Raw genomic sequence first — 14,949 nt, forward strand, 5'->3', positions numbered from 1 at the left:
CCTAAGGGGAGGGAGATTGAGGAAAGGGGTGACACTCCTGTGGGTGGAGGGTGTGAGGTCTCAGGGAGTGAGGGGAAGGAGAGAGATGAAGTGAGACCCTCATGTGAGAGCATGGAGGGATGGAGGGAGAGCCCAGGGGGTGAGGGGAGGGAGTGAATGAGTCTCCTGGGGGGAGGGAAGGGTATACCCTGATGGGGAGGGAGTGAACGAGGCTCCTGGAGTGAGGGATGGAGGGAGGGGTATACCCTGATGGGGAGGGGATTGAGGGGAGGGACAGTGAGTGAGGAGGAAGGGATGGAGGGAGAGCGCAGGGAATGAGGGAATGGAGTGAATGAGGCTCCCGGCGGGAGTGAGGGAGGGGGATCCCTGGCGTCACTGGCGGTATCCTAACAGCAGCTGTAACTAAGCGCGGCTCCAGCCAATCAGCAGCCGGGGGGCGGGGCTAAGCGCTCAGCTGGAACAGACAGAGAGCGAGAGCGAAAGAGAGAGAGGCTCAATAAATAGAGAGGGGCAGAGCGGGAGCGGGAGAGCGGCAGAGAGAGCCTGCACCGGGACACAGGCACCCGGGACAGCAGCAGCAGCGATACCCACAGCCGCACAGGAGGATCCCAATCGGTCAGGAGCGACTGGAAAGACAGGGAGCGGAGTCCAGCTTCCCTCCTCCTGTTACAGGTGGGCACAGCTGGGAGAAGGGTATTGGGAACCGGGGTCTGGGGGAGAAGCTGACTGAAATAGTGATTGAAGAAAAGATATGCTGCGGGGAATTTCTGTAATATTTGGGTGATTCTGAGCCCCCAGGAGTGCGGGCTCGGGGTGTGTGTGTGTGTGATTTGTAGGTTTTATATTGAGTTCTGTGCATTCTCCGTTGTGATTCTCTATAAGCCACCCGCCTGGCCTCTCTTGCTAGAATCAATTCTAGGTTAATAAATATAGATTATCGATAATCCATCAATTTGACAGCGTGCAACTAGGATTAACTCAAAGCATCAACAGCAGACATGAACCGAACGTGTCTGTGCAGCACACCACATAGAGCAGGATGAAGTTGGTACAACAGGTGTGTAACTTCCTTTCTAACAACATTTGAAATCTATATATTTGAAAGTACAATAACATTTTATAGTGAAATGAATATTCTCTTTTAGCGCGATGCCCAGATAAGGCTCCATATTTATTAGCTTGGAATCCAGGACATGATGAACACAAGAAGATTAAGATTGGACGCGGGATGTTCTTGAGATTGGAATCTTCAGCCTCTGTCCATTCCATTATCATAGAGAATGGGGGTGAGTTTCAGACTGCTGATCACCCAACGCCGGCAATACTCATAATTCACCCTCCCAGAAAATTAACATGCTTTTTTTTGAAAAAAAAACACTTTATATTAAAAACGCGATTCCCATGAATATGTTTAACATTCCTTCTTGGCTGCGAATACAGATCCCGGGGCTAAAATCGCAAAATGCTACAAGCGGAGTGAAGCTATTGCTTAAGGCACCGAAGTTAAAGTGGAGGTTCGGGAGGGGAAGGGTCTCCATGAATTATTGAGTTGGGGCTGTTGGTATAGTTGCCCATCGCTGACTGGTTGTGGGTGTCATTTACAGGGAAACTCGTCTTCACAGACACCCCGAAATCTCCCATCAATTTAAGAAGCCGCTACATTCTGATCAGGAACGGTGGGGAACTGCACATCGGGGCAGAGAAGTGCCCTTACACCGCCAGCGCCTCCATCACTCTCTTCGGCAAGTCAACAGATGGACCAAGCGTGGAGCATTTTGGTAAGAAGTTCATTGGAGTGGACAAGGGAGGCATCTTAGAGTTACACGGCAGGAAGAACTTGTCCTGGACATACTTGAGTCGGTCTCTGTACCCGGGCGGTTTGCAGTATGGAGCTTATCGCTTTGACAAGCACTGGGGTAGCAGAGGCCTCAATGTCCGCCTTATAGACCAGGGGACGGCCAGAGTGTTGGCGGCTGACCGCTTTGATACCCATCTCTGGGCGAACGAGAGTAAGCGGCTGCAGGAATTTCTGCGCTCCCAAACGAAAGGACGGATTGTGGCCATTGCTGTGGGCGACTCGGCGGCCCGGAGTTTGACCGTGTCGGCCAGAAATGATATCCGAGAGCTGCTCGGCAGCCAACAAGCCAGGCATCTGGGTTACAGGTAAGGCGCCTGCCCATTACCAAATGGATAGATTGTGGCTGCAGCAAGAGTGTCACTGAATACTCCTGTTTAATGATTTTATAGAATGAATTCACATTTTCAAAGCAGCTGCTTTTATTTTGCCCAGAGTGTAGGATGTGAAATGGTTTCCAGAAGTTTACTGAGCCGATTCTAGTTAAAATACCGTGTTCTGTAATGTGCTGACAGATCTCTCTCTCTCTCGCTCTGTTATTTAATCTCTCTGGCTGCAGGAGTCCTTTAGATATTTGATTGACCAGTTCCCTCTCCCCTACTGCAGCCTGGTGAGTGCGACGTTCAGCCTCTCTATTGGGATCCACATGTTACACTTCAGGACAACCTCTCCTAGTCCATGTACGCCTCTGTTTACATCCTGTTACCCCCTGCCTTGGTTCAGTTGGCAGCAGTCTCACCTTCAGGTGACAAAGTTTCAGGTTGAATCCCACTCCACGACCTGAGCACAAAAATCCAGGCTGATACTCCAGTGCAGGTCTGAGGGAGTGCTGCGCTGTCCGAGGTGCAGTTTTCCCCATTGGACATTAAACCAAGGCCCCATCTGTCCGCTCCGGTTGATGCGAAAGATCCCTTTGCACTATTTCTAAGTAGGGAGGGGAGTTAACCCCGGTGTCCCAGACAATATTTACCCCTGGATCGACATCAGAAAAAAAACATTATCTGCTCGTTGCTATCTATGGGATCTTGCTGTGCCCAAAATTGGCTGCTGCATTTCCTACATTACAACACTGACTGACTACATTTCAAAAGCACTTCACTGGACGTGTAAAGCGCTTTGAGACATGGGGTGGTTGTGAAAATCCCTGTTTGAGTGACGGTTTTCCCCGTCTGAAACCAGCATGTTGCCACTGGTGACCTTAGTCTGGTCTCCGAGAGAGTAGGTTAGTAAGGCAATGTCAGTTAAATAGGAGGCCGAGGAGAGATTAGGGCAGACCAGAGTGCAGAGTAGGGTGGAAAATAAAGCAAACACAGAAATGCCTCCCTTTAGACACCATCGCTGAATAAAGTCCCACTTGAAGATGTGCACATGCCGCAGTCTCTCTGACAATGCTGGGGTCGGGGTGGGGGTGGTATGTATGATCGACCCAGGTTCTGAATTGAGGTTCATGGTATTCACTCACTCACTAAGGCCAGTGAAGACCAACACGTATAGAAACTCCACGGACTACACTAACCAGCGTTAACCCTCTGCCTTTCGCCCGTCTAAAATTGGATTCCAGCCTTGTGGGTGAAATTCGGTCATGAGAAATTCAACCCGGTGAAGCCCCTCTTCAGAGCTACAACGGAGCGACTGGTAAAACGTGTGGATCGAAGGAACATGTTGCCATCTTTTCCATCGCTCCCTTCTCTCCACGGGCACCTAATATTTTGATGGGTCTTTCCAGCAGCTTTTGCCTTTGGTGATCTACCTCTCCGCGCATTCTATTGCTTATTATAGTGGTGTTCACTCTTTCCCGGTATAAATACTACATTTACATTGTTTTAAATTGCAAGTGAAATGATGCCCTTGTTGTGCAGACTGAAACATATGTTTTAAACTGTAAGTGAAATGAACGCCCTTGTTATGCAGACTAAAACATGTATGATCATGTTTGACACGGAGCTTAATGAATATCTACTGGACGGGGGTGGCATTTTCACCATTCAAACAGCCTTGACGTTATCTGGGCTACAATGTCTTACTTCAGTAGATTTGGTTTAATGCCAACGCCATATACATTTCACAAAGGCATAATTTAATGATTACAATAGGAGCCACCATGGACAGCTCCCCATGTCCTTTCTAGGGCAACGGGCCAGGTTTGTTGCAAAGAATGGTTAAGTAACAAAATCAGCAACTGAATCAAATAGCCCCCAAATCTATTTTAGATATAGCTTTCAAAAGTATTGTCATTATGCGTAAGGCAATTATAGGCACATGAACAAAACATTGTAATTCGATTGTGATACCAAGCATATTCAGTGTAATCTTTGCCAATCTGGATTTTGATGTGCTTCAGGCAGCCATGGGCTATTGTTGGAGTTCTTCTTGCATCAGGATCATTTGTGGAGGAGAAGCGATTATATCAGCCTAATGGATCAACTGGTATGGCCATAGCAAGAAGGGACTTTCAGACATATGATGGGATTCATTTTACAGTTACTGCCTTCAGTGAGTGGGTGCATGGTGAGTCGAGCAATAGTTTTTGTTTCTGCTATTTTTTTTCAAGGTTCATGTTTGTTCTTTTTATATTCACCCACATTTGGTATAAGCCAGGGCCCACTGAACTGTGTGTGAACTCCTTCCCCTCCTGCCCACTCTCTCCCTTTTTCCAGTTAAATAAACAAAAACAATTTGCATCTGTAAAGATGATGCAAATGTACTAAAACATGCCAAGGTGCTCTTCAGGAGTGTTATTAAAATAAGGTAAACTTTGACACTGACCTACATAAGGTGATAATAAAACAGTAATCACAGAATGGTTACAGCACAGTAGAAGGCCATTTGGCCTGTCATTTCCATCCTAATCCTCTGCAGGAGCATTTAACCTAGCGCCACTCCCCTGCCATTTCCCTTATAGCCCAGCAAATTTTTCCTTTTCAAACAATGATTTAATTCCCTTTTGAATGCTATGATTGAACCTACCTTTAAAATTGTCTCCAGCAGTGTATTCCAGATACTAACCAGATGCTGTTTAAAAAGATTTTTCTCACATCGCATCGCTCTTTTTGTCAATTACTTTAAATTGCCCTCTGGTTCTCGATCCTTCCACCAATAGGAACAATTTCTCCTTATCTACACTGCCCAGTCCCCTTGTGATTTTGAATACCTGTATCAAATCTGCTTTCAGCCTTCTCTTCTCTCAGGACAACAGTCCCAGCTTCTCCAATCTATTCACAGTTTTGATCTCCATAGAGACCAATAACTTAAAGATGTTTGAATTCCCAGTGACCAACTTAAAGGAATCGTGCAACAAGATTTCACATTTTAAAATTTTTACTGTTACAAACAAACTAAACTCAACATTGACTCTACATTACTTAGTAGACAACTAATACTCTAAACTACCTAAAAGATAACCCTTATTAATATCTTAATGCACCAATAACCCCACACTGCGCATATACTTTTCAGCACACTCTCCACAGGATTGCAGTCTTTATAGGAAACAGTCCACAGTCACTCCCAAGTTCCATTGGGTTCAGGCCAACCATCTTCAGCTGCTTTATCATTCACCTTCCTTCCATTATAAGGTCAGAAGTGGAGATGTTCGCTGATGATTACACATGTTCAGTACCATCCGTAACTCCTCAGATACTGAAGCAGTTCATGCCCAAATGCAGCAAGACCTGGACAATATCCAGGCTTGGGCTGATAAGTGGCAAGTAAAATTTATGCCAGGCATTGACCATCTCCAACAAGAGAAATCTAACCATCATCCCTTGACATTCAATGGCATCACCATTGCTGAATCCCCCACGATCAACATCCTAGGGGTTACCATTGACCAGAAACTGAACTGACTAGCCATATAAATACTATGGCTACAAGAGCAGGTTAAAGGCTAGGAATCCTGCAGTGAATAACTCACCTCCTGACTCCCCAAAGCCTGTCCACCATCTCCAAGGCGCAAGTCAGGAGTGTGATGGAATATTCCCCACTTGCCTGGATGAGTGCAGCTACCACAACACTCAAGAAGCTTGACGCCATCCAGGACAAAGCAGCCCCGCTTGATTGGCACCACATCCACAAACATTCACTCCCTCCAACACCGATGAACTGTGGCAGCAATGTGTACCATATACAAGATGCTCTGCAGAAGCTCATCAAGGCTCCTTAAGCAGCACCTTCCAAACTCTCAACCACTACCATCTAGAAGGACAAGGGCAAAATGGAAAGACCACCACCAGGAAGCTCCCCTCCAAGCCATTCACCATCCTGATTTTGAAATATATTGCCGTTCCTTCACTGTCGTTAGGTCAAACGCCTGGAATTCCCTCCCTAATAGAACTGTGGGTGTGTCTACAACACATGGACTTCAGCAGTTCAAGAAGGCAGCTCACCACCTCCTTCTTGAGGGCAAATAGGGATGGGCAATAAATACTGGCCTAGTCAGTAAATTTAATTTTTTAAAAATCTCCCTGTTTTGTTGAGTCATGACCATCAAAGTTGGGCATGACCTTCCTTCATTCCTCTGAGTATTCCTGATCAACTTTCAGCAGTAAGGCCCACTCCGGTGCTTTCTACACCCAGCCTTGCCAGGGCAAATCACCTGGTGTCCTGAAGTCACTATGGGTTCCTTCCCTTTCACATGTGGACAAACTTTCCCCAGCATTCTGTCTGGTAGCTAACAGAGAAACAGCTTTTTCTCTCTGTAGACAGCAGCAGCTGCTGTCTCTCTGTCTCTGTCCAGGCATTTTCAAACATGTTAAAATTTTCTACATAAGGCAGGACTGCTACCTTCCTCTTTATGTTCAGGTGTGAAATATAGCATGTGGGTTCAGTAAGTCTTAATCTGAGTCCCCTGTCCCTATTGTTGCTGTGCAAAGTCCAATACAACTTCACACCATTCCCCTTTTCCTTTAAATTAAGAGACCATTTGAACAGAACAATCTTAAAAATCCTCACATTCATTACACTACCTAACAGACGTTCCTCATCCTGAATCCCATTCTTGTGAATCTTTTCTGCACCCACTCATGCTTTCACATTCTTCGTAAAATACAGAAAAGAACACAATTGTGGCTGAACCAGTGTCTTATACAGGTTTTTCATAACTTCCTTGCTTTTGTACTCCTTGTCCTATTTATAAAGCCAAGGATCATGTATGCTATATTAACCCTTTCTCAACCTGTCCTGTCACATTCAATGATTTGTACACATATTCCCCCAGGTCAGTCTGCTCCACTTATTTTAGAATTGTACTCTTATTTTATATTGTCTTTCCATGTCCTTCCTACCAAAATGAATCACTTCACACTTTTCTGCATTGAATTTCATATGTCACCTGTCTGCCCATTCCACTCACCTGTCCCTGTCCTTTTGAAGTTCCAAGTTTTGTGTCATCTGCAAATTTTGAAATTGTGCCCAATGCACAAGGCTAGGTCATTAAGATATATCAGGAAGAACAGGAGCCTAACATCGACTTCTTCAGAACTCCAATCTAAACCTTCCTCCAGTCCAAAAAAACAACTGTTTATCAATACTTCCTGTTTCCTGTCACTCAGCCAATTTCATATCCATGTTGCTACTGCCTCTTTTGTTCTATGAACTAATTTTGCTCACAAGTTGGTTATGCGACACTTTATCAAATGCCTTTTGGAAGTCCGTGTACACCACATCAACGGCATTACCCTCCTCAGCCCTCTGTTACCTGTCGTCAAAAAAATTAGCTAAGTGAGTACAACATGATTTTCCCTTAATAAATCCATCCTGGCTTTCCTTAGTTAACCTGCAGTTGCCCAATTTTGTCCTGTGTCATCATTTCTAAAAGCTTCCCCACCACCGAGGTTAAACTAACTGGTTTGTGGTTTCTGGGCTTATCTTTGCCACTTTTTTTGAAGAACGGTGCAACATTTGTAATTCTCCAACCTTTGTCATCCTGCCACCCTCCCCCCCAACTCACCCCCCGCACCCCCCATTTCTAAGGAGGATTGGAGAATTATGGCCAGTGCCTCTGCAATTTCCACTCTCAATTCCCTCAAAATATCCTTGGATGCATCCCACCCAGACCTGGTGCCTTATCAACTTTAAGTACAAACAGCCTATCCAACACTCGATTCTTATCAATTTTAAACCCTTTAAGTGTCTGAATTACCTTTTCTTTCACCCTCACCTACTCAGCACCTTTTTCCCTTGGTAAGGACGGATGCAAAGTATTCATTGAATCACTCAGACATGCCCCTTTGCATCCTCCTCCCTTTTTGGTCCCTAATCACCTCATCCTTCTTTTTACCACCTTTTTACTATTTATATGCCTAACAAAAACTTGGCTGAAGAGGGAGGTTTTAAGCAGAGTCTTGTTGGATGAATAATAGGTAGAGGGCTAGATAGGCATAGAGATTCAGAGGAAATTCCAGAGCTTAGTCCCTAGGAACTAGATGATGAAATTCTGGAATGTGCAAGAGACTGGAATTGGAGGAGTGCAGATATCACTGAGGTTGTATTGCTGAAGTGGGCTACAGCAAAAGGGAAATATAAGGCCATGGTGCATTTTGAAAACAAGGATGAGTATTTTAAAATGAAGGATATGGCTAGCTGGGAGCCAGTGTAAGCCAGTGAGCACAGGGGTGATGTGTGAATAAGACTTGGTGTGAATTAGGATATGGGCAGCTGAGCTTTGGATGAGCTCAAGTTTACTGAGGGTGGGAGATCAGCCTGGAGAGCATTGACATAATCAAGTCAAGCCCATAAGACATAGGAGCAGAAATTAGGCCATTCGGCCCATCGAGTCTGCTCCGCCATTCAATCATGGCTGATAAGTTTCTCAACACCATTCTCCCGCCTTCTCCCAGTAACCTTTGATCCCCTTACCAATCAAGAACCTGTTCTATCTCGGTCTTAAATACACAAGTCAAGAGATTACAAAAGCATGGATGAGGCTTTCAGTGCCTGATGAGCTGAAACTGGGGCAGAGATTGGTGATGTTATGTAGCTGGTCTAAATGATGAAGCAGATATGATATCAGGAAGTTCACCTCTAGGTGAACTCTATAGCAAGGCTGGAAGATGGCAGAGTCACCTATGTCCCCACCAGCCTTCCAATGCCACTGTAGCAATCAGTCATAGACTGTGAATAATACTTGCAACCCTCCCAGCCGCTCCACCACCGAACTAGACCTGACCAAGATTGTTTAGTCTGCTCCCTGTAAAATCTCTGTGGCTCAATATCAGCTGAGGTTTAATATTGCACTTCCTGAAGGGAAATTCTGAAGCAGCTGTCTATATTCTGATAGATTTTAAAAATATATGTTCTAGGTTTCTTTTAAAATCTTTGTTGAATGGCAAATATATTTTTAAAACAATCTCAGTGCAATATATATGGACTGGTAACTGAAGTGTTTAACTGCGCTCACAAATGAAGTTCAGTTGATTGACAATGTCCATTCAAATGATTGAATTATTCAAATGAAGCGTTATACATTGGACAGGATATATGACACAGAAACAGCCCATTCACTCCAACCTGTTCATGCCAGTGTTTATGCTGGACATGAGCCTCCTCACGTTTTTCCTCATCTAAATCTCTATTCTCTTTTCTCTCATATACTTGTCTGGCTGCTCCCTAAATGCATCTATACTGTTCATTTCAACCATTATCTGTGGTAATGAGCTCTACATGCTTACCACTTTTGGATAAAGAAGTTTCTTCTGAATTCTTTATTGGAGTTATTGGTGACTATCTTATATTGATGGACTCTAGTTCTGCCCTTCACCACAAGAGGAAGTGTTCTCTCTGTATCCACTCTATCAAAGCTTTTCATCATTTTGAAGACCTTGATTAGGTTACCCCGCAAGAGAAGATACTCCCAGCCTCTTGATCCTTCCCTGATATATACCTACCCATTCCTGGTATCATCCTTGTAAATCTTTTTGTTGCTTCCTGTCCTACAACTAGATAAGTTCAGAGAAGGTAATAGCTATGGCAGCTGACTAATCTGGCTAATCATACCATCACATCGGTGGAAATGGTGTGTCACTGACTGATCATACTGCTACATCATTCTCCCTCATTGTCAGCAAAACTAGTGACTTCTCAATGTAAGGAAGCCAGTTACCTAGAAGAAACCAATTTCTTTCCATTAAATGGTAGAATCATTGATGATGCACATCTTCAAAATCTTAACTTTGGCTTCTTTGTAAAATGCTGTATAAATTTTGTTTTGATAGGTGTGCCTCACTGTGGCTTTCGTGTCGATGTGTCGAGGGGTATAATTCTTAATTTAATGGATGATGCCACAAGCTGGTTGCCTGGTAACCAAATAGTCATTGCTAGCACTGATTATTCTATGTATCAGGCTGAGAACTTTAATCTTCTTCCCTGCCCTGAATGCAAAATTAACCAGGTTAAAATCAATGGTAAGAAATGTTAATCTACAATTTTTTGCCTTTTTATTTTGAAAACTCGGACAGTGTGTTTTGCATTGGAACTTTTTTGTGCAATATGGATTTAAATTGTACAATATTTTATTTATGTTTCAATTAGAAAGAAACCTTAAATACAATTTCCTGTCTTTGCTAACTTTACCAAGAAAAAGTAGGCTTGAGTAGAGCCTTTTGTAAAGACCGGAATATGAAGTTTATAAAACAATAGGTTATTTATTCATGTTTTAGTTTTACCTAGACACTACGTACCCCTTCATCACTGGGCAGGGAGGATCTGCATATCCTTTTCATCCCTTTCTTGAGGTTTTACTCCAATTCAGACAAGGTTTTGGAATGTTAGTGAATGGGAATATTTTGAAACATCAGGTGCAGTGTTTTACTGTAGAGATATACTCACTATCACAGCTCATCATTAGGAGAGAGCAGTTTCGTAAAGCATGGGAGATGAACAACTCTTTGCATCTTCTACCTTTGGCAGTGGGCCTCCTGCAACAGCCAGTTATCTTGATGTGACAGAGAATTGGTGCACAAGGTATACCAGTGAGATTATGACTCCAATATGCAAAAGGTTGCATTTCTGTAGTACCTGTCACAACCTCGATGTCCCAAATGCTTTAAAACCAGTGAAGTACTTTGGAAATGTAGTTAATGTTACAATGTAGCAATGTGCCTCATCCAAAAGACTGTACCTCTGCCAGTGCAGCACTTCCTCTGTACTATACCGATGTATCAACCTGGGTTATGTACTGAAATCCCCATGTCTATTCACTTCTGAACTTGCCTCTCTTGTACCTTCTAAATTGTAAATATGCAATTTTATACTTCCTCCCGACATTTTCGATCTTCCAACACACCCATCTACACTCACTCTTATCTACCCCTTTACCCTTGTGTTTAAAATCAAGACAAGTTCAAATGCAGTCACCTACTCCATTGATTTTTCTAAGCTGTATAACTCCTTACTTTCTGTTTTCCTCTTACAAGGTGCAGAATGTTGAAAGCTAAGATTGAAATCTGTTAATTAGTACTCGTTGAGTTAACTTCTCTTATACTCTTATGATATCCTGCACCATGCACTAGAGCCCTTCATGTGAGATTCTTAGTAATAGGAAGAAACCACACTGTTTTAAACGATTGCAGTAAATGGTGTCATTTAAAACGCATGATCTGTTAATATAGGTAAACCCCGTTACCTTCATATGGGTGAAGTTGTAGATGGAATAGATATGAGAGCTGAAGTTGGACTTTTAAGTAGAAATATCCTTATTAAAGGAGAAATGGAAGACTTGTGTTATGGACAAAACTTCTGTCACTTTTTCAACTATGATACGTTTGGTGGACAGATAAAGGTAAGTGTTGCATAAAGTCATATACACCATCCCTTATACTACATCATGTGGAATAAACTTCTTGTATATTTAGGTTTAATAAATTGCATTATTCAACACTTTGATATTGGCTGCCACACTAATGTAGAGATGAATCATTCTTAACATTAAACTGTGAATCAAATATGAGATGCCATCAGTCTTCACTGTTAATGTTTAATATATAAAGTAACATAGCGAGGGTTCATTGTTCAGGGTTCTGGTTATACATGGAGTTTATTCAAAGAAACTAATTTTTATGATTTATATATGGCAAGATTTATGGTGTAAACAATGAGATGTTAAACTGGGTTCCTTGCAGTTAGAGCTCGCTACTAGAAATTACTTTTGGTGATAATAGCAAGCCAACACTTCGTGGATTTGAATTACCTTCCTTTGCCTGCTTTTTTAACAGGCATTAAATAGTGGATTGAGGAACTTCAAACTAATTTAAGCTTGTGTCCCTTATTGTCACCGGGACTGTGGACCAGGTTTTTAAATTCATTCTCAGGATAATATCAACATCGACAAGTTGGCATTTTATTGCTCATCTCTAGTTGCCATTGAAAAGGAAGTGGTAAGCTTTCTTCTTGAACCATTGCAGTGTGTATGATGAAGATGGTCCCTCAATTCTGCTATGTAGAGAGTTCTAGGATTTTGACCCAGCAATGAAGGAATAGCAATTATCCCCAGGATTTTTTGGAGGTGACTGGGGTTCTCCTGCCAGGGCCTAAAGTGGGAGATGACTTCACTTTGGCTGGCGGTGGGACCTGCATTTTATGGGTGGCAGCAAATTAAGTGACTGTTGCTGGGGCCGCTGTCCAGCCTAAAGAGCTGCCGCCTAATCTGAGCTAAGGAGCAGTGGCCACCTGGAGGATGAGTGTGAATTGATGGATGTGCAGGCTCAAAGTAAGGTAAGTGAGGCCTCGGGGCACGGGGTCAAGTTAGGCAAGCCCCGGTGAGGGGGCTCACTGAGGGCAAGTGTTGCTGATGCTACAGAAGTGGCCAAAGAGTGCCTGCAAAGAACACCCCTCCCCCAAAGGGCCCCTCCCACTGCTGATAAAATGCCAGTAGAGGCAGGAAGAGGCCTTTAAATGGATGCTTAAGTGGCTCATTTGGGCTATGGGAGGAAGGGCCATCTGCCACTGGCAAGATGGCATGGCAGCAGGAAGATTTTGAGCATGCCACCTGATGTCTTCCCACACCATTTTGACAGCCCTAGAGCCTCCAAAGCCCTACCCAAAGGCACCATAAAATTTGGCCTACATATCCAAGTCAGAATAGTGTGTGGTTCGGAATGGGACTTGGAGTTGATGCTGTTCTCTTGCATCTGCTGCCCTTGTCCTTCTAAGTTGTGGAAGTTATGGTTGGGGAAGTGTCATCAAAGGAGCATTGGTAACTTGTGGTTGTGGGTCCTGTAGATATTTTAGGGGACTTTCCTTTGATTTCTCTGAGAGTTCCTTTTGCAACCCTCTCCAGAAACCACTTCATTCAGAGAGGTGGCAGCCGGCTGGCACGTGTGTAAAACATTCACCTATGTTGATGAAAGGCCTTCTTGCCCCACGCCATTCTTTATTTTGCCATGTAGTTTCTGAACACCATCATATGTTATAGAGTCACTGAACAGGTAGAACTTGTTGTGGATGGTGGAGTTCTGACATTACATTCTGGTGCTGAGCAACAATTCCAAAATGTGCATTTGGTGTAAAATCTTGTGCAGTATACAGGGAGCATTGAGATTTGTTTTACCATCATGCATTGACTGTCCCAAGAATTAAGTCCAGTGGCTGCAGATTTCAAGGAATGAAAGGCAAGAAAATAAGCAGCAAGACTAGTATTGGTGAACATACAATCTCTATAAGTCACACTGCAACCTATTGGAGGTACAATGTACTGCACTCAATTCCAGCCTCTGGGCAGAACTTTACAGCCCTATTGCTGCCAGGGTGGGGCCATAAAATGCAGCGAGCCATTCTAAAGTGCATAGACTTCAACGGGAACGTAAAATCCTGCCCCAGGAGACATAACTGCATTTGCTTTAAAGCCCTTGAAATTTGTAAAAGTGGAGCCTCCCACTCCATCCTCTGTACTCACCTACCTTTGCGGGGCCCCTGCCTCTGCTGAGGCCAGGAACGGGAAAGCTTCTGCTGCCTAACATGCAAGGGTGATGAACTTTGACCCAGGGAAACGGGTCAAGGCAGCATCGGTGTCTAGGGGGCCTGGTGGAAGTGTCCTCTTTCCTGGAATGTTTCAACTCCAAAGAAAATGCAGCCCACATGACAGTGTCCTGAAATTGAATTATTAGATTATTTTGGTGCTCTACCCCTGACAGAAATGGAAGTAGAAAATCTTGATGAAAAATTTTTTGAAGATTTGTTTCTCTGACGTAAACCTCTGATGCGTATGGAAGCCTGATTTTAAGTCTTAAATCTTGCCTTAGTAGATCCTGCGAAACTTTGCCTCCGTTCACTTCTCTGGTGTAGAGTTGACTAACATGGGCCAGCAGATTCTCGGGAGCTACCCAATACACTTTCACCTGGCTGGAGATGTGGATCAGAAAGGTGGGTACAATCCACCAACCTTCGTGGACAATGTAGCCATTCATCACTGCTTCTCCAGATGTGTCACTATACATGGAACAAATGGCCTGCTGGTAAGTCTGATTGATCATTGTGCCCATCTTTGACTGACAGGCTGATATGCTAACGCATCAGCCCTCAAAGCAATATTCTCCTATCATCTCTGCTCATACCGGCTGCTGGCTAAACCTGACCGTAGCTGTCTCCCTCTCTTGCTCTTTAACACCTTACAAGGGACAAAGTATAAATAAGTGCAAGTTCTTCCTGTTCCTTCTCCCTGTTAACATTAACGCTCCGTATTCTCCCATGCCTGAATACTGTTATCATTGCATTGCCTGCCATAGTGTTTGTTTAAATTGTATACATTTTTGTGCTTCATACACTGTGTCTAGTTTATAATGAAACTACCTGATTGGTGTTTGAACTTTTTCTACTTCATGTTGTCCTGCTAACTCAGTCACCAGGTATTGCGTGGTGCAGTGATACCTAACAAATCTAAGAACTGTCGGATCAAATACTTTGACAGTATAATCTTGATGTTTACAACATTTTCCGAGGTTGATGTTTTAACAATGGGCCATGTGTCGGTCACAGTATCCAACTGCTTTCTCTTGTCTTCTTATAAAGAGCTTGAAGCATGAATGACTTTCCCCAAAACATCCCTGGACAAATTCTGACATTCATAGAATCATAGACATTTATGGCTCGGATGGAGGTCATTC

At 43.6% G+C, this 14,949-nt stretch overlaps 1 protein-coding gene across 3 annotated transcripts in view; it reads left to right on the top strand.

Moving 5' to 3' along the window:
• Positions 1 to 533: 533 nt before the first annotated feature.
• The window catches only part of LOC121269880 (cell migration inducing hyaluronidase 1), a 254,333-nt gene continuing 239,917 nt past the window's right edge, over positions 534 to 14,949 (top strand). The window contains exons 1-8 of one of the 3 annotated variants that reach the window (XM_041174947.1): positions 534 to 672; positions 961 to 1,057; positions 1,146 to 1,286; positions 1,605 to 2,163; positions 4,197 to 4,363; positions 10,066 to 10,254; positions 11,461 to 11,630; positions 14,092 to 14,301. In XM_041174947.1, coding sequence (XP_041030881.1) covers positions 1,229 to 1,286; positions 1,605 to 2,163; positions 4,197 to 4,363; positions 10,066 to 10,254; positions 11,461 to 11,630; positions 14,092 to 14,301 — 1,353 coding nt within the window. In that variant the 5' untranslated portion in view covers positions 534 to 672; positions 961 to 1,057; positions 1,146 to 1,228. The remainder of the gene's footprint in view (positions 673 to 960; positions 1,058 to 1,145; positions 1,287 to 1,604; positions 2,164 to 4,196; positions 4,364 to 10,065; positions 10,255 to 11,460; positions 11,631 to 14,091; positions 14,302 to 14,949) is intronic. The other 2 variants (XM_041174945.1, XM_041174946.1) reach the window with 2 other exon arrangements.

Source organism: Carcharodon carcharias, chromosome 26 (genome assembly GCF_017639515.1).
Source record: "Carcharodon carcharias isolate sCarCar2 chromosome 26, sCarCar2.pri, whole genome shotgun sequence".
Lineage (NCBI taxonomy): Eukaryota > Metazoa > Chordata > Chondrichthyes > Lamniformes > Lamnidae > Carcharodon > Carcharodon carcharias.